At 36.2% G+C, this 23,734-nt stretch overlaps 1 protein-coding gene across 8 annotated transcripts in view; it reads right to left on the bottom strand.

Annotated features, from left to right (window-relative positions):
- Nucleotides 1-324: 324 nt before the first annotated feature.
- The window catches only part of Ziz (dedicator of cytokinesis protein Ziz), a 165,901-nt gene continuing 142,491 nt past the window's right edge, over nt 325-23,734 (bottom strand). For 6 of the 8 annotated variants that reach the window (XM_070084220.1, XM_070084225.1, XM_070084227.1 and 3 more), the window contains one exon: nt 325-23,484. In XM_070084220.1, the coding sequence (XP_069940321.1) occupies nt 23,247-23,484 (238 nt within the window). In that variant the 3' untranslated portion in view covers nt 325-23,246. The remainder of the gene's footprint in view (nt 23,485-23,734) is intronic. The other 2 variants (XM_070084222.1, XM_070084223.1) reach the window with 2 other exon arrangements.

Raw genomic sequence — 23,734 nt, 5'->3', positions numbered from 1 at the left:
CTGATTTCCTCTATTGTTTATTACACTATACTGTACACTACTGTACAAACATTTAAAGACATACCAGAAATGTTATAAATGGTGCAAAGGTGATATTAAAACAATATCAAAGATGGTTGACACAAACCCACTACCAATAGAGTATGCTCCTCGCTCGGCGACGAATTCGTTTACTGACATGGTCTTAGGAACTGAACTCCATCATTAAGTGAGGAGAGGCTGTATTAGAAAGATTTGAATTAAATTTTAGCAAAATATTTGTACACATTTCCCAACAGAATTTCAATAGGTATGAAGCCTTTTAAGGAGTAATAAAAAACTAGATTTAACAATAAATTTTATTGAATTTCTAGATTAGCTGCATCAAAACTCGAGGCACTAAAACTGACATGGCATTTAACTTGTACAAAGGAAATAGGGCTTCGGTTATGCAGATCTAACAGTTATTAAATTTGAAAGTATGGGAATATGAATAAATTTTATTTTCAGCATTATGCCAGTACCAGTATATTAAGTCTAATATATCCAATTGAGTCTAACAGAGTATATGCTCATTAGTTCTATATACTGATAAGTCTGCTGGTAACATAATACCTAAGCTACATAACCTGTAGCAGCTGCTGAGTCAACTGGTAGTCTGAGTAATGATGAGTACACAGTTAAGCACTGAAAGTTTGGACTCTGATACTTCAGTAAATTTAAAAGTTTTAGTATTCAGACATTCATATGGTATTTGATTTGTACTATAATATGTTGTCTTGGAAATTACTTCTTGAAATTTTGTCTTGGATTTCTACAGGCAGTTCGGCAGGATGGATAATAAGTGGAGAATATCTCTGGCTCTAATCAACCTGAACTTTCAGTGCTTTACTATAATACAAGTCTCCAAATTACAACACAGTACATGGAAATTTATAAAAAAATAAAAACAAAGTAGCAAATAGCAGAGCACTAATACATGGGTAAGTTACACATACACAAATGACATCATAGCAAAAATAACATGCAGAATAGAGGTTATCAAACAGTGAATTGAGCATTTCTCTTGTATATATCTAGTACATACAGATTGGTGATGGTGCACAGTTGAGCACAAATATTATTCATGGGGAAGCCCTAAACCCACTTGGCTCATACAGCACCTGGGGAATAGGAGACACTGAAATCAGGTTTGATTTAAGGAAAGGTAGGCCCAATTCCTTGAATCAAGAACCCTTCACTATTATAAAGGCACCCCATTTTTTTGAAGGGTGAACACTAATACTACAGTCACAGGTAATAAGCCATCTGTATCAATCATTGTAGGTACAGTGCCTAAAAAATTAATCTATCACTGCAGCAATCCAGTACCATACAGGATAGCATAAAATCTGGCTGAATTACTTGGAACTTTAACAGTTATGTTGGAAAAGCCTAACATTGTGACTGTACACACTATGTAAATATGTCATGCTCTTTATGCAGAGTTTGCAACCATAGCTTATAAAATAGATTATTTTGTCAAATCAGTTGAGTGTGAATTCATTTCAATAACATTGCAAAATTTAAATACAGTACTGTAGCTTTTTGAAGTTAAATTTATTTTTTTAATAAACACACCGGCAGTTTCCCACTAAGGTAGGGTGGCCCGAAAAAGAAACTTTCACCATCATTCGCTTAACTGTCTTGCCAGAGGCGCACTTACACTACAGTTATAAAACTGAAACATTAACACCCCTCCTTCAGAGTACAGGCACTGTACTTCCCATCTCCAGGACTCGGGTCCGACCTGCCGGTTTCCCTGAATCCCAGCCATGGAGGTACTACCGTCCTGCCAAGCGAGTGTGAAACAGAAACCTGTAACTGTTTTACATGATGGTGGGATTGCTGGTTCTTTTTTCTGTCTCATAAACACGCTGGATAATAGATATATCTTTCTACTTCTGCTTACACTTAGGTCACACTACACAGGCATGCACATGCATGTATATACATACATGTTCTGTGCTTTGAATACATAGTAGAGTTGCAAGTGGAGAGAGTAACAGGAGTTGAATGGGAAAAGCCAGACTATAAAAGAGGGGACTACATAGGGTTGAGGAACTTCCTGCAGGAGGTTCCGTGGGACAGAGAACTGGCAGGAAAGCCAGTAAATGAAATGATGGAATACATAACAAAATGCAAGGAGGTAGCGGAAAGGTTTATTCCCAAGGGCAACAGAAACAATGGGAAGACCAGAACAAGCCCCTGGTTTACCCGACGGTGTAAGGAGGCAAAAAACTAAGTGCAATAGAGAATGGAAAAAGTACAGAAGGCAGAGAACACATGAAAATAGGGAGATTAGTCGCAGAGCCAGGAACGAGTATGCACAGGTAAGGAGGGAGGCCCAGCGACAGTATGAAAATAACATAGCATCGAAAATAAAGACTGACCCGAAACTGTTGTATAGCCACATCAAGAGGAAGACAACAGTCGAAGACCAGGTGATCAGACTTGAGGACAGAAGGTGGAGAACTCACAAGAGATGATCAGGAGGTATGTGAGGAGCTAAACAGGAGATTTAAGGAAGTTTTTACAGTAGAGACAGGAAGGGCTCTGGGAAGACAGCACAGAAGGGAACATCAAGAGGGAATATACCAACAAGTGTTGGATGACATACAAACAACCGAGGAAGAGGTGAAGAAGCTGCTAAGTGACCTTGATACCTTAAAGGCGATGGGACCGGACAACATCTCCCCATGGGTCCTTAGAGAAGGAGCAGAGATGCTGTGCGTGCCCCTAACCACAATCGTCAACACATCCCTTGAAACTGGGCAACTACCTGAGAAATGGAAGACAGCAAATGTAGTCCCCATATTTAAGAAAGGAAACAGAAATGAGGCACTAAACTACAGACATGTGTGTCTGTCATGTATTGTGTGCAAAGTCATGGAGAAGATTATCAGGAGGAGAGTGGTGGAACACCTGGAACAGAACAAGATTATAAATGAAAACCAGCATGGGTTCATGGAAGGCAAATCCTGTCACAAACCTGCTGGAGTTTTATGACAAGGTAACAGAAGTAAGACACGAGAGAGAGAGAGGGGTGGGTTGACTGCATTTTCCTAGACTGCAGGAAGGCCTTTGACACAGTTCCCCACAAGAGATTAGTGCAGAAGCTGGAGGATCAGGCACATATAACAGGGAGGGCACTGCACTGGATCAGGGAGGCAACAACGAGTCATGGTACGTGAAGAGGTATCACAGTGGGCACCTGTGACGAGCAGGGTCCCACAGGGGTCAGTTCTAGGACTAGTGATATTTTTGATATATGCGAATGACATGATGGAAGGAATAGACTCTGAAGTGTCCCTATTTGCAGATGATGTGAAGCTGATGAGAAGAATTAAATTGGATGAAGATGAGGCAGGACTGCAAAGAGACCTGGACAGGCTGGACATGTGGTCCAGAAACTGGCTTCTCGAATTCAACCCTGCCAAATGCAAAGTCATGAAGATTGGGGAGGGGCAAAGAAGACCACAGACAGAGTATAGGCTAGGTGGACAAAGACTACAGACCTCACTCAGGGAGAAAGACCTTGGGGTGACCATAACACCGAGCACATCACCGGAGGCACACATCAACCAAATAACTGCTGCAGCATACGGGCACCTGGCAAACCTGAGAATAGCATTCCGATACCTTAATAAGGAATCGTTCAAGACACTGTACACTGTGCATGTTAGGCCCATACTGGAGTATGCAGCACCAGTCTGGAACCCACACCTGGTCAAGCACGTCAAGAGGTTAGAGAAAGTACAAAGGTTTGCAACAAGGCTAGTCCCAGAGCTCAGGGGAATGTTGTACGAGGAAAGGTTGAGGGAAATTGGACTGACTACACTGGAGGAGAGAAGGGTCAGGGGAGACATGATAACGAAATACAAGATACTGTGGGGAATAGACAAGGTGGACAGAGATAGGATGTTCCAGAGAGAGGACACAGAAACAAGGGGTCACAACTGGAAGCTGAAGGCTCAGACGAGTCACGGGGACATTAGGAAGTACGTATTTCTTCAGTCGTAGTCGTCAGGAAGTGGAATAGCCTAGCAAGTGAAGTAGTGGAAGCAGGAACCATACATAGTTTTAAGAAGAGGTATGACAAAGCTCAGGAAGCAGAGAGGGAGAGGACCTAGTAGCGATCAGTGAAGAGGCGGGGCCAGGAGCCGAGTCTCGACCCCTGCAACCACAATTAGGCGAGTACACAACTAGGTTTTTCTTCTTATTTCTTAATAGTTCTTGTTCTTTATTTTCTCTTCTCCATGGGGAAGTGGAAAAGAATCTTTCCTCCGTAAACCATGCATGTCGTATGAAGCGACTAAAATGCCGGTAGCAATGGGTTAGTATAGTAAATATTTTTAACACACCGGTCGCCTCCCACTGAAAAAAGAAGAAACCCATGACTAAATGTATGCTGACCTGAAATAGGTTTAGTAATATTAAATTAAATGTTGTAAGAGGTAATTTTTGAAAAGCCAGTTTTGGTACGAAATTTTCACCATGTTAATTCACAAAAATATACACTGTATCAGTTAATAAGACAGTGTTCTCAAAAAAACTGAAATTTATTTTAAGGAGCATAGTTTGATCGTTTCTGCTTTAAAAAAAAAAAATCATGACAAACATAAAACATAGGTGTACCTCTGGTTTATGAACTAATGCTTTCCCTAAAATTGGTCACAAGCTGAAAAATCTTAAGCTGATTTGATTATAACTTAAAAAGTATAGGGTGAGCTCAAGGTTCAGACCCATTTTTCAATATTTAAACTCTTTTGTCACGATTCTTTTGATTTTATTATAAGAGACATCAAATAACATACTAGAAAACATTAAAAATATAAAAAAAATAAAATAGGTAAATAAATATTTTACTATAGATTGTTATATAAAAAGATTCCAGCTACCAGGGCATTATGACAGACTATTAAGAAACATAATCTAAGCCACAAAACCATTACAACATGGAGTGCTAAAATTTGAGCTATCAGAGCATTTACGAACTTTATAACAAGAAAATTAACATTTTATTAAAAAATAAGAAACACTATACATACTAGAGTACTTGTATTTAATTTCTTCACTGTTTACTTAGTAACTTAGCATTTTGGGTGTGGGTTGTAGTAAATTTACCATAGGAGCCTGGCATGTTGAGTAGCTAACATATCACTAAGGACTCAATGTAAAAGATTGTTAGAAAATTTTTGTAAAAGTCTAAAATTTGAGTAGCAAGTCTAAAAATCTGCAGTATAGGCTGGAGCATGGGTGTTAATTTTATGGGATTGTATGTTTGGAAATTTGTAAGTTAGGAAGTTGTAATTCTAAGTACAACTGTATACAGGTTTCCTTCTTATGTGGCTTTACACAAATTTGCTACTATATGCTGTCCATTTTTTTGGTAATTCCAAAGGTGTAATATTCTTTTACTGAACATAACTAAAGGCTGCAAAATGTAATGAAGTCTTATTATGCAGAATAGTTATAAGTGTCATAGGAGTTACTAAGGCAATTTGGAAATTTAGAAAGAGAGGAGCAAAAGAAGATGGCTTGGAAGGAGTATAAATCTGTAGTGGAAGGGAGGGAGGGAAGGGAGTCACCTTAAGGAAGATTGGAGGGAAAGGCATAAAGGAGATTTCATATGCGAGGGATTTGGACATCTAACAGGCATGTGTGAACATGTTAGATAGGAGTGCGGAAAGACAAGTTGTTTTTATGACGATGTGTTGTTGGAGTGTAAGCAAGGTAACATTTATGGAGATTCAGGGAAACTGGTTAGATGGTCCTGCAGGTGGGAAGTACAATGCCTGCACTCTGGAGAAGAGGTGGAGATACTACATATTGGAGGGTAATTTGAGCTGTAGTGTTGGCACACCTCTGGCAAGATGGTGATGGAGGACATGTTTCTTCATTTTTAGGGCACCCTACCACAATGGGAGACAGCTGGTGTTAAAAAAGTGCTGATTGCCTGACTGAAATGAATATATGTAAAAAAGACACCTGTACATTGTACAGTTATATACACTATTGTATACTGAGGTAGCGAAAAGATTAATATATCCTGTACATACATGCTTTGTTTAATGATGGTGAATGTTTCCTTTTGTGGTTCATCCTAACTTGGTAGGAGACAGCCAATGATTAAAGGATAAATACTGAATTCAGATTTTACTATAGTCATTTTACTAGTCATAAGCTTGCCTATGATACTCCAATATAGACACTATGTATTGTGCCAAAACAAACGCATTCACATTGCTAAACTTACAAACTATAATGTAGTCACTTAGCCTTAATACCATAATCTGTAATAATTTAAAGTTTAAAATTAATCTAAGTCTGCCCGAAATGCCTAGCCATGCTAGGTGTCCTAGTGGCCCCCTCTGTAATTAGTATTTTAAAACATGTAAACCACACAATATCCAAAATCTGTAAACCCCACATTGTAATCCTTATAGAGAATAAACTTGATTGATTGACTGATTGAATGGAGAGAGCCACTAATAGAACTGCTGTGTTACAAGCATGATGATTAGTTTATGGCTAAATAGAGCAAGAGGTTACCCTCCCCTGCTTATAAAAATAATTTTCTGGGCAAAAGTTAGATGTAAATTTATCGGATTTTTACTTACTGAACATCCCCACCCCCAGTTACTTTGGTTTTAATCAAATTCATTGTATTTTATAAGTAAACTGCAAAAGTATTTATTAATTCTTCATTGTCTTTAAGATTTGCCAAAGCTAACTACAATGAGTTGCCCCCAATTACTTTTAGTCTTAGATAAAGTGAAGATAACAGCTACTGGATACTACAGGAATATTTAGTGTTGGTGAAAGATGAGGCTCATTATTACAAAACTTTGCAAAGTAAAATGAAAAAAATTCACACATACACATCACAGCAATACTAGAATGAATAATTTTTCACACAAGTCACAGCAAGAATAAAAATAAGAGGATTTTACACACATCACAGTAAGACTTAATGCACATTTTTTAAAAGCATCACAGAATGAAAAAAGAGCAGCTTTCAGACACTACCACAGCCTATCTTCTATTACATGATCCAAAACAAACCATTCCTTCTTGACTGTAACTCATGATCCACAAATAAGAAGAATACTAAAAAGTCATGGATGCAATGCATTGCTATAACATATCGGGATCCCTATTGCACATAACTGTATGAGAAGAATCAAGAGTATTGTAAACTCTCAATAAATCTTAAACTACATTGTTCACTCTTAAAGTACTATTATAATCTTCAGAATTAATACTGTAAGTATGCAAGCAAAACATAACAGACCATTTCTTCCATACCAAAAAATATATACTGTACATAAACTGTCCAACTAAATTTTACATTTACAATGACACAATCAGCATTACATATTACACTATGGTATATACTGTGGATGTAAGAAAAATATGCATTACTTATTGGTATGTGCATGTGTCTTTGTTAATACACCTTTTAAGTGTGCAGGGTGGGAGCTGCAGCTCCTGGGCCTTACCTCTTTACCTTTAATAAACTGGTGAGATGACTTCCTAACTCAATTGCTATAGTTTTAAGTACTGAATCTGTATATTTTAGTATCCATAACCACACAGGGTGTCTCAAAAATATATACACATTCCAAGGCAGGATAACCTAAAAAGAAAAATGAAAGTTTCTCTTTTTAAAATTAGTAATGTATACTGTATTTTATACTGCATTTTAATAAGTAACTCAGTGAAGCAATAGTCAGTTACACATGGTAAACGTGTCTGGAGTCAAAAATTCATTTATGCTCTCAGGTCTCAGTTGAAAACACACCTCTTTTCTAGAGCTTTCAATCCTAATGATAATACTATCATTCTTTAATATGAACTTTAGTATTCTTTTTTTCTTGCAGTTGTATTTATGATTTGATATGCGAGCACTTGTGAATTTTTTTTGAAAGAATAGGTGCTCGAGAATTACAAAATCCCAAATTACTAGTTTTTTTTTATTAATCATTTATTTATTTATTTATTTATTATTATTACCATTATCATTCTGACACTGTTGGCTGGTAAGCAACAAACTAGGGCAAAGGTTTCTGCCAGAGTTTTTGGTGTAGCTAGTTCTCTACTATAGACTCTATTCTTTGTACTAAATGCCTGCAACTTTAATTTAGAATACAGGTTTCCTCCATTTTATAAGAAATACCTACACGGGATGTCTTTTCTAGCATTAGTTCCATGTGTGCAATGTACATTCACTGTATGTGATAGGTGAAGTTTACAAGGAGTATTGAACATTCTCACTGTGGAAAATTAAATTATTATGCATTAAAACACAAGCTAAAGCTGTATGAATCGTATAGCACAGAATCCAGTGTCGACTGAGCTTAGTGCAGCTGCCTTGAGATCGGAATGTATTTATTGCATAAAGTCAGGGACATCTTTACAGTATTTTATCAATAATCATTTGTTACCAAAATGTGTATATATCTTAGTGGGAGACTGTTTTGACAATGTAAAAATATATGATTACTGCCTGGCATAATTTTTTGTTTAAGGAGTTACTGAAAACAGTCTTGTCAAATTTTTTAATATTAGATGGAAAAAATAAAAACTAAAAACTGCAAAAGACTTAATTTTAGTTTAAGTAGCAATTGTTTGTGGTTCAAAAAATGTGTTAAAAAAAAAATTACAAGGTAATACAACAAAGTCCTTCAAGGTGCTTTATACAGTGTGCAGTATGTTGAGTCCATCTTGGAGTATGCAGCACCCGTATGGAACCCACACCCAAGGAAGCATTGTAAGACACTAAAGAAAGTGCAGAGGTATGGACCAAGACTTTTCTAGAGTTCAGGGGTACGAGCTACTAGGAATGGCTAAAAGAATCTTAACAACTCTGGAAGGGAGGAGGACCAGAGAAGACATGATAACATACAAAATACTAAGACGAACTGATAGAGCAGACAGGGACAGGCTGTTTGAGAGGCGAGAAACACTCGGCGCACAGCTGGAAGCTAATGACACACAAGTCACAGAAATGTTAGTAAGTATTGTCTTCAGTCTTAAGGTAGTTGGGAAGTGGAATGACTTTGAATATGTGGTGGAAGTAGACTTCATACATAGTTTTAAGAATAGGTACGATAGGGCCCATGAAGACAGGTAAATATGAATCTGGCAAGTTGAGAGGTGATGCCAGGGCCTGCAGCCACATGTAGGTGAGCATTCTAATCCACTGTAATATACACTAGCCAATAGCTAGTTACATAAAGCTGCACCTTATTAGCAGGATAAGCCTAATTGTACATCAAATAATTTTCAAAGTTCATACAACTTATGCAAATGTATTTCTAAGACAATGCAGTAAGGCCATAAATACACTATCAAAATACAAACATTTTATGTCTAACAATAATATTTAACTAAATCAACAATCCATATTCTAAATAAATTCACTTCAGAGTCACTTGTACCATACTTTCTTTATTCATGTGCAGTTATGCACTACAAAGAAATGTAGTGATTAATTTTCAAATATTGAATACACTGCCTTTTATGAACTGAAAATATTTAAGCCAACTGATTCTGATGCTACAGACACATGTCTTTAAAGCATACAATGAACAAAACTGCAAGATTATTTTTGCAAGCCAAAGACTGTCAATAAAATTCCTGTTAACCTTATACTGATAAGGTTTATCTGTTTGTCATATTAAAAATTAAACGTGAATTCACAAAAAATATAATGTAAATGTACATGATTATGACCGACAGTGAAAATATCCTATAGTATTTACACAGTGGCCCTAAAATGTTAGCTTCACAGAATTTAAAAAAGGAATGGCATGCTGCTGCAAAACACATGTTACATTTTACATGATTTTTTATTTTTTTTTTTTAACACGGCAGCCATCTCCAACAGAGGTAGGGTGATCCAAAAATGAAGACAGTATCACCATTACTCATTCAATCACTGTCTTGCCAGAGTATGCAGCACCCATATGGAACCCACACCCAAGGAAGCATTGTAAGAAACTAGAGAAAGTGCAGAGGTATGGACCAAGACTTGTTTCTAGAGTTCAGCATGCTGACAACTCAGATGGCCCTTTAAACTGCAAAAATCCCCACCCACTCCTTTAAGAATGCAAGCATTGTACTTCCCATATCTTCAGTTCCATTGATGGAATCTGAATGCCTTCCATTTCTACAATGAAGTTTTGTCTCCATCGATGCTGCATTGCAATGTCCACCTTTCTTTCCCCTAAACAATTGTATGGTTCATCCCCAAATATTTGAACACATTTACTTCCTCCATACTTCTTCCTATCTGATATCCAGTCTCTTACCACCTAGATTTCTTACCCTCAACACCTCATGCTTTTTTATATTCTCTTTAATTTCCTTCTTTTATATACACTAAAAATTTCCTCCAACAAGCTTTGCAACTTCTCTTCAGAATCTTCCAAAAGAACCTTGTTATCAGTAAAAAGAGTGACAATTCCCATTATGTATGAAATTAGTTGCTGAGTATCTTTTAATCCTTCACTCTGCCCCATCTCCTTAGTGTTTATCTACCATACCACGGGCGGGATTGAACCCGCGGTCAGTCTCAAAACTCCAGCCGTCGCATTAGCCACTGGACCAGCTAGCCACAATAAGATTCGTCCAACTAGGTATATTTCTACACCATAGGAAGGTTAGCATAGGCACCACTGTGACCACAAATGCAAGTTTTTACAGACGAATCTCCAGCTAGCGTGGCCGTGACGAACTCTAGCTCAAGTCCCCTCAATGCCGTCATTCGTGTCATTACTATTTCGTGAGTCAAGTAGTGTTTACCTCTTTTACAACCCCATCTATAAATATGTTAAGTACTCATGGTGCAATCCAGTAAAAGGATGTGCAATCACACATCCTTTTACTAGAAAATAATCTTTCCTACATGCCCTAACATGAGGGGATCACTATCCACATAACTCTTGACTGCCTTTAGTAACATACAACCCATTCCATACATTTGCAACATCTGCCACATCACTTCTCTATCTACCCATCTGGTCCTGCCTTTGACTTATGATCACTTTTTGACTTTGTCAGTAACTGCTTTACTATACAAGCTTTGACACACAGCCCTTAGTGTCCCTTCCAGCCCTTTTCTCCCCTCACCTCTGATCCCCTCTCCACCTAGCTGTTTATAGCCCTGGCACTATTTTCTGCCATGCAGCACTGCATGACCCTTCTCAGTTTAACACTTTATTTGATTATAATAATAATGGCGAGAATATTTTGAGGAAATTCTAAATGTCGACGAAGAAAGGGAAGCGGTAATTTCATGCACTGGCCAAGGAAGTATACCATCTTTTAGGAGTGAAGAAGAACAGGATGTGAGTGTGGAGGAGGTGCATGAGGCATTACGTAGAATGAAAGGGGGTAAAGCAGCTGGAACTGATGGGATCATGACAGAAATGTTAAAAGCAAGGGGAGGATAGTGTTGGAGTGGTTGGTATTTTTGTTTAATAAATGTATGGAAGAGGGTAAGGTACCTAGAGATTGGCAGAGAGCATGCATAGTTCCTTTGTATAAAGGCAAATGGGACAAAAGAGAGTGCAAAAATTATAGGGGGATAAGTCTGTTGAGTATACCTGGTAAAGTGCATGGTAAAGTTATTATTGAAAGAATTAAGAGTAAGATGGCGAATAGGATAGCAGATGAACAAGGAGGCTTTAGGAAAGGTAGGGGGTGTGTGGACCAGGTGTTTACAGTGAAATATATAAGTGAACAGTATTTAGATAAGGCTAAAGAGGTCTTTGTGGCATTTATGGATTTGGAAAAGGCATATGACAGGGTGGATAGGGGGGCAATGTGGCAGATGTTGCAGGTGTATGGTGTAGGAGGTAGGTTACTGAAAGCAGTGAAGAGTTTTTACGAGGATAGTGAGGCTCAAGTTAGAGTATGTAGGAAAGAGGGAAATTATTTCCAAGTAAAAGTAGGCCTTAGACAAGGATGAGTGATGTCACCGTGGTTGTTTAATATATTTATAGATGGGGTTGTAAGAGAAGTAAATGCGAGGGTCTTGGCAAGAGGCGTGGAGTTAAAAGATAAAGAATCACACATAAAGTGGGAGTTCTCACAGTTGTCACAGTTGATGAGGGGAAAAGGGTGAGTGGTGCACTTAGGAGTCTGTGGAGACAAAGAACTTGGAGGCAAAGAGGGGAATGTATAAGAGTATAGTTTTACCAATGCTCTTATATGGGTGTGAAGCATGGGTGATGAACGTTGCAGCGAGGAGAAGGCTGGAGGCAGTGGAGATGTCATGTCTGAGGGCAATGTGTGGTGTGAATATAATGCAGAGAATTCGTAGTTTGGAAGTTAGAAGGAGGTGTGGGATTACCAAAACTGTTGTCCAGAGGGATGAGGAAGGGTTGTTGAGGTGGTTTGGACATGTAGAGAGAATGGAGTGAAACAGAGTGACTTCAAGAGTGTATCAGTCTGTAGTGAAAGGAAGGCGGGGTAGGGGTCGGCCTAGGAAAGGTTGGAGGGAGGGGGTAAAGGTTTTGTGTGCGAGGGGCTTGGACTTCTAGCAGGCATGCGTGAGCGTGTTTGATAGTGAATGGAGACAAATGGTTATTAATACTTGATGTGCTGTTGGAGTGTGAGCAAAGTATACTCAGTAAACTTATTCCTCTATAATTTTTACAATCTCTTTTGTCCCCTTTCCCTTTATATAAAGGGACTACACATGCTCTCTGCCAATCCCTAGGTACCTTCCCCTCTTTCATACATTTATTAAATAAAAGTACCAACCACTCCAACACTATATCCCCCCCTGCTTTTAACATTTCTGTCATGATCCCATCAGTTCCAGCTGCTTTACCCCCTTTCATTCTACGTAATGCCTCACGTACCTCCCCCACACTTACATTCTATCATAAAACAAAAAAGTTCCTTACCTTTATCTAATTAGTCTTAACTTGTTTCAATGCAAAAACTAAGAATACACATCCCCTAGCATTCCTAAAACCTTGTTTCTCTGCAGTCTTACTTTGTCTTTCCCTTAATTTTTTCAATAATAACTCTACCATTCACTTTACCTACTATACTCAACAGGCTTATTTTCCTATAGTTCCTAAACTTTTATCCATCCCCTTTCCCCTTATACAAAAGAACTATGAATTCTTTCTTCTAATCTATGGGCATTCTCTCCCTTTCATGCATATACAGTGGACCCCCAGTTAACGATATTTTTTCACTCAGAAGTATGTTCAGGTGCCAGTACTGACCGAATTTGTTCCCATAAGGAATATTGTCAAGTAGATTAGTCCATTTCAGACCCCCAAACATACATGTGCAAACGCACTTACATAAATACACTTACATAATTGGTCGCATTCGGAGGTGATCGTTATGCGGGGGTCCACTGTATTTAACATATATACCAACTACTATACAGTGGACCCCCGACATTCGATGGCACCGACATTCGATAAATCCGACATTCGATGCATTTTAACGCAAAAATTTTGCCTCGACATTCGATGGAAAACCCGATATTCGATACGATTCGTACGAGACGTGTCCACGTGTGGCCTGAACTGCCCCATGTGTGCCAGTGTTTACAAGCCAGCCAGTGTGCATGCATCTAAGGATACATTCGATACATTCCATATTATCACTGTTTTTGGTGCTTGTTTCTGCAAAATAAGTCACCATGGGCCCCAAGAAAGCTTCTAGTGCCAACCCTGTGGTAAAAAGGGTGAGAATTAGTATGGAAATTAAGAAAGATTTCGAAGGGTTTGGGGCTAACCCTGAGAAACCTATGCCAGTTGTGGACTCCATTGTGCCTACTTCAAAAATTAAGGAAATGTTTGCAAAGTGGGTTGAACTGCAAACCTTTATGGATGAAAATCACCCTACCACAGCTATTGCAAGCCATGCTGGTGACTATTACAATGACAATGTTATGGCCCATTTTAGACAAATCTTAAAGGAATGGCAACAGAGGTCCAGTGACATTCAAGCTGGTCCTAGTGGCATTAAAAGAAGAAGGGAAGTAACCCCGGAAAAGGACTTGCTACCTCAAGTTCTAATGGAAGGGGATTCCCCTTCTAAACAGTAACAACTTCGACACTCTCCCCTCCTCCCATCCCATCAATCATCACCAGATCTTCATTAAAGGTAAGTGTCAGTTACTTTATTGTTATTATTCTATTGCATTAAACTTAATATTTCATGTGGTAAATTTTTTTTTTTTCATACTTTTGGGTGTCTTGCACGGATTAATTTGATTTCCATTATTTCTTATGGGGAAAATTAATTCGACTTTCGATATTTTCGGCATTCGATAGCTCTCAGGAACGGATTAGTATCGAATGTCGAGGGTCCACTGTATTATTATAATCAAAACCAAGCGATAAACCCACAAGGAACATACAGCGCTGCCCAACCACTATAAAATTATATCAATATCTGCTTTCAACATTTTTATCTTGATCTCATCTATCCCAGTTGCTTTACCCCCTTTAGTAAGTTTATTCAGGTATAGACAAATACAGTTACATAGATTATCATACATAGCAGCATACAGTGGACCCCCGGTTAACGATATTTTTTCATTCCAGAAGTATGTTCAGGTGCCAGTACTGACCGAATTTGTTCCCATAAGGAATATTGTGAAGTAGATTAGTCCATTTCAGACCCCCAAACATACACGTACAAACGCACTTACATAAATACACTTACATAATTGGTCGCATTGGGAGGTGATCGTTAAACGGGGGTCCACTGTATTTGTAAAGTACCTAGGATAACCAAAAAAAAATCAGTGACTTATTTCCATTCTATCCCATGCCTCATGCACTTTCTCTACTCACATTTGGCTATTCTTCACTCCTTCAAGATGTCATACAGTACCTTTCTATCAAATGCATGAAATCAATGTCTCCCTTTCTTCATCAATATTTAACAACTCAAACACTCCCTCCATCTTCCCACTACCCCCATTTTCCCATCTGTTTCTCCTCCTTTGTTTTTAAGTGCTATCTATGTCTTTACAAGTCAGCCAGTGTCTGGAATTTTATTATACTATACTCTACACAGTAATTATGCAGGAATGGTTGAGAGGAACTGTTATTATGGGAGACGGCCGACTTGTTAAAAAAAAAAAAAAATGAGCTGAGAAATAGTATTCTCTGGTACTCTAAATTCAATTTCATAAGATTTATTCATGAATAGGATGCATTATGTTAGCAATGCTACCTTCACTTTAATAAGTGATCAAAAGATTTACTTAACTAAGAAGCTCTTGGTTTTGACAGTTTTATATTAACTTGGTGCAAATGAAACACCAACAATGTAATCATGAGAGTACTGATAAATTAGACACATGTGCAACTCTTAGGCATCTTTATTGAGGAAACATTTCGCCACACAGTGGCTTCATCAACGTGTCGGTTCTCTGAACCATTCATCTACAATCCTGTCAGACACTGCAACTTCTTGGGATCTTAATACTTGGGAATTCTTCGCTTGCCTAACCCTTGGGCACGACTTACTTCCACATTGAACAAATATGACACCACCTACGCCTGCTGCACCTCTCCTGCCTACAGTTTATAAACTGCTTCTCTGCACATATGCCATATTCTATTCAAGATGGATGGACTGACCACATCGACTCAAGGTTGAGGGACTGATTACCTCATTCTCCTCCTATTCTTCAAGTTTCTCCCATGTATGGACTGATGAAGCCACTGTGTGGCGAAACATTTCCTCAATAAAGATACCCAAGAGTTGCACGTGTCTAATTCATCAACGTGTCGGTTCTCTGAACCATTCATCTACAATCATGAGAGTACTACATTATTTTTATAGCCGTTTTAGTTGTCTCATCAAAGTGTGACTTTTTTACTTTTTATAACTTGTCTACTGAGTATTCATATTAGTTTAACTCCTACACATAATATACTGTATACAGAAACTGAGTTTATACAAAAGTGCAGACAGCTTTATGAAATATATTGTAATTATTTTGCATAATGTGGTTCAATCTGCAGATCTGTTTGATTTCAGTGCTCATTAAGATGCTTTTTTTTCTAAGATTAACAAAACTAAAAAATATACACATACAGTACACATGTACAGAATATTTCAAGTTACGGAAGTTGTTTGAGGTACAGTGTATTCTCCAAATCATCAAAACAAATAAAACACCGAAAGCCTTAGTGGAATCACGCTACTGGAGTATCAACAGGGTTGTTCTCAATATACCATATTTGAAAAAGTTATAAAATAAAAAATGAAAGCAAAAATGGAAGAAATGGAGCTACAAATTAAATTATTTTTCATGCATTCCTAATATTTAGACAGCAAAACTAAAGGCAAGTTCAATACGATGCACTGCACATAATAAACACCAAACTGAATCAACTGAGAAAAACACAGGCATAGGAGATATTGGGGCTATGAAGCTCAGGTTAAGATTCTTTAAGGGGCTCAGCCTAACTTAGATGCAGAAGACAATATCTACACTTTCCCACAGATGAAGCATTAAGGAAGCAATTCATTCGTTAACCCAGAGTTTGGCTATGGTGGCAATTGCTCTTTTCTGATATGCAATGCCTTGTATAACTTGCAAGTATGCTGCAGACACAATACTGTACCAGCAAGTCATTTGATAACTGAAAAACTTTGTTCACTTTTCAAGTAGACCTTGGTTTTAATTTTTGAGATGACTAATGAAAACTAAAGGCAGATGTATACATTGAATAATTCAAGTACAGTAGGGCCCCACTTGTACGGCAGGTTAGGTTTCAGGCTACCTGCTGTAAAGTGGATAGCCATTTTTTTCCACCATAAATGCATATAAATACAAGATAACAAGAGTACACTAACATGTATTAAGTTAGCAATAGAACTAGGCATTATAAAACAATAAAAAAGTAAAATACACATACAGTACACTCAATACTTACCTTAAAATATTTGTAGTCTTAATGTAGGGTGAGATGAGTAGTATTTATTGTAAGAAATCAGGTGTGGTAGGTATGACAGCCAGGCTACCATACCAGGCCACCCCACCCACACATAATGTACTTAGACATTTAACGGTCCAAACGTATATATACGTTTTTACCGCTAGTGCCCCAAACGTATATATACGTTTTATGTGTCCTACATTTAACATTGCCACGATAAGCCTGAGTCGCCTAGACATGCGAGAATGGGTGTGAGCACTCACTGTGCACCATATTAAAATAATTGGGGATGCCTGGGTACCATATGCTCTTTTTTCCAATTAAAAAACTGTTTTTTTTTTTCTCAAAAAAGTTGGGTCAGTACGGTAGTGAACGTATAGATACGTTTGGACCGTTTACAGGTTAAAGCGTCCCACAGCGATAAAATGCACAAGCAGTTCATTCATTACTTGCCTTAAAATATTTGTAGTCTTAATGTAGGGTAAGAGATGACGCTCTGGGTGAAGGCATACGAAAGGAATAATTTTCTACTGTTAGCCTCAGTAATACTATAGTGTACACATTTTCTCTGATGTTGGACTAGAGAAAACTTAATTCTTGCCATCACTCCTACAAGTTGCCTGACTACAACATCTCATATTTATGTTAATTTATTCTACTGTAGGGTGTATTTATCATATTTATACGTTATGTAGAGTGCTTATTATATAATTTTGAAAAAATATCATAGATGGATTAGTGAAAATGTGCATATTAATGTAAAATATAACATTTAACCCTTTGACTGTCGCAACCCCCAATCCTGAGGTGTCTCCTGGTGTCGCAAAATAAAAAAAAAAAATTATTTTTCTTGTATGAAATGATAAGAGAATTTTTTCCCGATTGTAATGACACTAAAAAAAAACAAAATTTGATGGAAAACTGACGGAATTACGCTCTCACGAAGTTAGCGACCTCGGCAATATTTACAAATCAGCGATTTCGCCCAATTTGAACCCTATTTTCGGTTAATTCCATTGTTCCAGTCAACCAAACTCATAGCTATTTCTTTAGAACTCCGTTTTGTCTATCGATTGAGTACAAGAAACTCCCCATTTACCAATTTCAACTGCCCAATAACGTGGTCAGAAATTTGCAATTTGGCCAATTTCACGAAAATTAAAAAATATGACAATTTCAAAATAAGGTCCAGAATGAACAATGCAGACATTCCTGGCTCTAAAATAACATTTTCTTTGTTCATCAGTCACGTCTCCAGGCCCCTCTGATATTACTCTTGCTTTCTATTTTGAATTTTTATTCAAACAAAAAATAGAAGATTTACTGTTATGCAGACTACTGCAATACTGTAATAACTGTATAAATAACATCAACCCATTCATGACTGCATATTAGAATGGCTAGTTGGACATTTATTGGACAATGACATCATTTGTTTACTTTTGAACATTGGCAAAAATCAAACATTTCCCCTAGTTTGAGCTCCATTTCCAGATTCTTTTTATAGTAAAATCAATCAAAATCATGTCTATTTCTATAATATGCTTTCCGTTCTATCAAATGAGACCAAGAAAATGAGAATACAACCATAAATACTATATGAAAATAGACCACAAAGTCGGCATTTTAATTAAAAACGGTTGGAGTTTTTTTTTTCTCATTATGCACTGCGTGCTGCAGGATTTTTTTTATATGGTGCACACTGACCACACAGACCCATTCTCTCACATGTGGACCTACCAGTTTTCTCCTGCTTGATTTGAAGCTGCTAGAATTTGAGTAGTATATATACGTCAAACACGGTACCTCGTAAGACGTATATATATGACCGCGACAGTCAAAGGGTTAATGTGCCTCAGTGATTATTGAGTATTATCATTATTAATATGGCGTCTTGAGACGTAAGACACACTTAATGTGTATCTGCATGCCAGCACAGTATGTAAATTTACTTAGGTACAGGTACACATAAGTATAATTGTCAGAGTATAGTACGAATATAAAATATGAAATAACTTTACAACACTTGAAATTTTGGGAAGTTTCCAGACATAATGAAGAGACACAGAGCTCATGGAGAATGTAAACAAACTGGGTTGGGCACAGTGACCATATTAGAAAGTCAGGTGGAGGGGAGCCATATAGCAAGTGTTGGTCATAATCTGAAATGTCCGTATTAGCGGAACGCTGTACAGTGAGGCCCTACTGTACTGCAAGTTGTGGTACAATACGTCTTGCACTGGGTCATGAAGGCATCTAACCACTGATCTCACCATGAGGATCATGGTGACTGAAGTGGCAGCACAACTGCTTTAGTATAACAAAGAAAATTAAGAAAAATATAAAAAAATTTTTTTAAACAAATATGAGTTAAAAATAAAATTTTGTGCATTCCTGATGAGACAAAGAAGGGCTAAATTTATAGATAACACTGCAAGACACTTGATAACTGAATAATAAAGGAAATAAAGGAAAAACAATACTGTCCAAATTTACAAAACTAGCAAAATCATTATTGCCAAGAAACAAAGATTTTGCACAAGTTTAACAACTAGAGAAACTAAAATTATTAATTACAGAAAATCTACATAAATTGGCAACTTCAGACTCGAGACCATGTTGGCTTCTCCAAAAATCTGAAAATATGCCAGTTTCTCGAGCATTCACAATAAAGGTACTTGTTCTATTTTTTTTCTCCAAGCTAAGGTTAAAAAGTCTACTTTTTCTCTTAACTAACATTAATATATATATCTACATATTTTATAAAACTATAAAAAGTATAATAACAAAGAAGAAAAGACAAGATGTATCTGCTAAAATTTCTTTGGTGCAAGTTTTTCTGATGAATTATACCAAAAGGGGTTACAAATAAAGTACTGGTTACTACGAAATTCTGTTTTCATGGGTGGCAATTTTTAATTTAATGTAGGTTCAGGAGTTTCAACATGGAAAATTATAAAGAAACAGAAAAATCAAAGAACAGTATGTATCAAGAAATGCATGATGATGATGATGAGTATATTACTCTAACATTAACAGATATTAAAAAAAGGAATACTGCACTGATGTGAGAGCAAAGCCAATACTATCAGCATTCAAAATACTACTACTACATTAATTTTAAGCAAGGCAGTTTATGAAGAACTTTATAAAGTTCCACCAGTGCACATCTCATTCATTACTTGTGAAGAGACCAAGAATTATTAGACTATTTATTTTGTGCTGTTTTGTTACTGATGAGTACATATATCAATGCTTCCTTGTTAACATGTCTTGAGCATTTAATGTATTCCCACACTAAAGTCTAGTATAGAGATCTGAATGATTTAGATGTTTTAATTTCATGTTATACCATACACTTTCGAACACCAAAGAAGTTATATTCATAAGTGTTGCTTACTAAACAACCAAGATAGAAACACCTAAGCTGCCTTGGTCAACAGACTATTAGTCACTGGCAGAACACTTAATCAGAAATATACCTTCAAATCATTTGTATATACAATGTTGATGTGGTAATTATACACTAATGTGAATTATTAGAACTACTACTATCAAGGAAGGCAAATACCAATATAATGTTTCAAGACAAAACCCTTATACAATATTAGGATTAATCTCCCTTGAAATGACTTTCCTAATATAATTTTTGTATCTAACTTTGGTACCTTTAGTCTTTTAATTAAATGATGACCATTGAACAACTCGCCTCTATATAATTATTTAAAAATAATTTTATTGTAATATGCCTTATAAAGTTTAAAAATTTATAACCTTTCTTTATATATTGTATCATATTGCAACATTCAAGCTTTGCTTGCCAAAATTTATTTTTCAGTGTGCAGCTTAATGCTGATATTTTTTGCTACATAAAATGAGTAGCAAAGAAGTGAACAGACAAAGTGAAGCACATTTCCTGCACACCTTAGACAATTCTGTTATACCTACACACAATACATATTAAAAATATAATGAACAACATTATGATCATAAACAGCACATTAAACATCCAGAGCTTATAACCATCACCACAGTCAGCACAACATTCAGTATATCAATTTTTATCATGTTTATAGCACCATTATATAAGCAAAGACATTTAGGTTCATAAAAAATTAAGATCAAAAACTTTTCACATTATCAACATTTAAATTGAACTGAAAGGTTTTCTAGAACATTAATTACTTTCATGAGAAAATGTATTCAACATACAATAAATGCAATGAGATTCAATACTAGAGCTTACTTATCACTTTTTACTTTAATACAGTTGTTTGGTTAGTCTATGAGAACATGTAAAACATTTATAGTATATACTATGTCACAATCATTTATTTTTAAAATTTAATTGTAAAAAAGTAATACAATTTCATTCGCATAATGTAGAACTGTTCTCAGATTAAAATAGTAACAGTTCACCTAACTGTTTATTCCATATATTGCTAAATGCCTTAGCAATTAATATTTTTAAGGCCCCTAGAGACTAAAGCCATTGTCAATATCAAAATTCAAACAAGACTCATTTAGATCATACATCTATTGTCAAAACTGTACTTAAAAACAAGTAAATCATTTCATATATGCCATTAAACACACAATCAGGAAAATGTGTATTAAATTCGACTTGAAAGCAGCCATTAAGAGATTCAATAAGAAACAAATAGAATTTTAAAGAAATGCTTCTGGCAGATGCAATGTACATTATGGATTTAGTGTTTTTCAAACATGTATAAAAATTACAATCCATGCACACTGATACAGCATACACCAAGAAATACTGGAATAATTATATCCTGTCATGAAGTATCAAAGAATCGTACTGTACATAACTGCAGTAACTCATAATGGTGGAAAAACACTATGGTATGTGCAGAGAAAACCTTTATATATATATATATATATATATGCTATATTTTGCTATAAATGGAACATTTTTAAGCCAACTAAACTTTCTTCTTTTTGATTATAATAATAATAAGCCAACTAAATTGTTTTGCTCTACAGAGCAAAATTACAAAATTAGTTTTATAAAGGCTTGCTCTGCACACAGTCTTTCTACCATACTGTTGATAAGTCTTACCCCTCAATAGTAATTGATGATGCTTGCTGGATATTAATGATGTATCTCAAAATTTGCACACAAATTGTGATTATAACAATTCTTTAAGGAAGCAGAAGACAAATGTCAGACTTTTTTGAGAACAGTATTTATAGCATTATTTGGGGAAAAATCTTTCCTTTTAAATGGATGTTACAGGATAATACCTTGAAAAGTTTAAGTACAATTTAATAACATAATGTATTTTAGAGTGTCTATTAAGACAGTAATTTACATTTACATAGAGCTATGACAACATAATAATTATACATTAAATGTTGCTGCTGTCATCATATTTGTTCACTGTATGCAAAATGGGAATGAAGTAAAAAAAATTAAGTCTACTACATGTCAAAATAATTCAGACTGCTTACAATAAAAAAAAATGGGTTCTCGTGAATTAACACTTATCAGCCCTGTGATCGTCAACTGTTTGCCAGATCAGAGAACAGCTACGATTAGGGGAGGATCAAGCACTGAATAACCCCCACAGATTGTGCTCCATGAAATACAATATAGCTAGCTGCCTCAGAGCTTCATCCTTAACCAATAAGAAGCCCACTGCATATAAAGATTTACACACTAACATATAGGCACATACATTAAAACTATCAGACCATATATTTATTTCATTTTTTATTCAGCTTTAAGATTTGGTAATATTCAATAAAAAATTAGACCATTCATTTTCCAACAAGTATGAGATTCAATAAAAATTTAATTTTATACCTGCCAAGTAATCACCGGGATACGTCAAATAATACTAAAACTCGATAAAAATGGCACTCAAATTTCTAAAAATGCTCTATCTACAAAATATTTATCCATGGCACATTATTTTGACATCTTGAAAAACTACATTCACCAGCATATAAAAAGAGTTTGTATCCAGTGTTTTGTTTTGACTTCAACTATTTCATTATGATGAAATCTTCGTAATGCCATTACTCTATTTGCAGAAGTTCAGGTACGTGACTATGATAAAGTTGTAAGTTAGCACTATTCTAGATAAATTATTCAATGCAATATCTCGTATAATTCTTTAGAACATCTGAAACAGTTTTGACACAACTCTGATAAGAATATCAAAGGCATGTGTACAAATGCTCAAGAAATTGTCAGAAAAATTTCAATAACTTTAAGAACATTTGTTTACCTTCTTTAAACATCTTGGCAATGCAATTTCATGCACTGCTGGCTCCTCCTGGTGAGCTTATCATGCTAAGGTAATGCTGTGATGATCTCTTTAAAACACTATCAATGGCAACTTGAGCTGCAAGAAGAGGCTCATTGAGAATAGATGAAAGTGACTGCAAGAGCTCAGAAAAGTTACTCTCTAAAGCCATCTGATATTCATACTGATCACTATTGATAACCGAGTTGTTCAGATCCAGAGCTTCCTTGCAAGTGCAAACAAATTCTCTGTTGAGGAAAAGGAAAAAGTTAGTTAATCATTATAAAAACATTTCAGTGAAATTACCTAGATTCACTGTTATCCTATCCACATGGAAGAACTGCATGTACCCACTCCTGCAAGATGACATTCAAGTGTATCTTCAATATTTTTTACTGCCAAACAGCGCTGTATAGCCCTTGTAGCTTGGCGCTTCTTTTTTATTATAATAATAATACTGCCAAACAACATTTGTAGCTTGGTATATGTTTCATAATA

The sequence above is a fragment of the Cherax quadricarinatus genome, chromosome 12, assembly GCF_038502225.1.
Source record: "Cherax quadricarinatus isolate ZL_2023a chromosome 12, ASM3850222v1, whole genome shotgun sequence".
Classification (NCBI taxonomy): Eukaryota; Metazoa; Arthropoda; class Malacostraca; order Decapoda; family Parastacidae; genus Cherax; species Cherax quadricarinatus.
The sequence above is the reverse complement of the archived record's forward strand: the minus strand, read 5'-3'. Positions and strand labels throughout refer to the sequence as shown.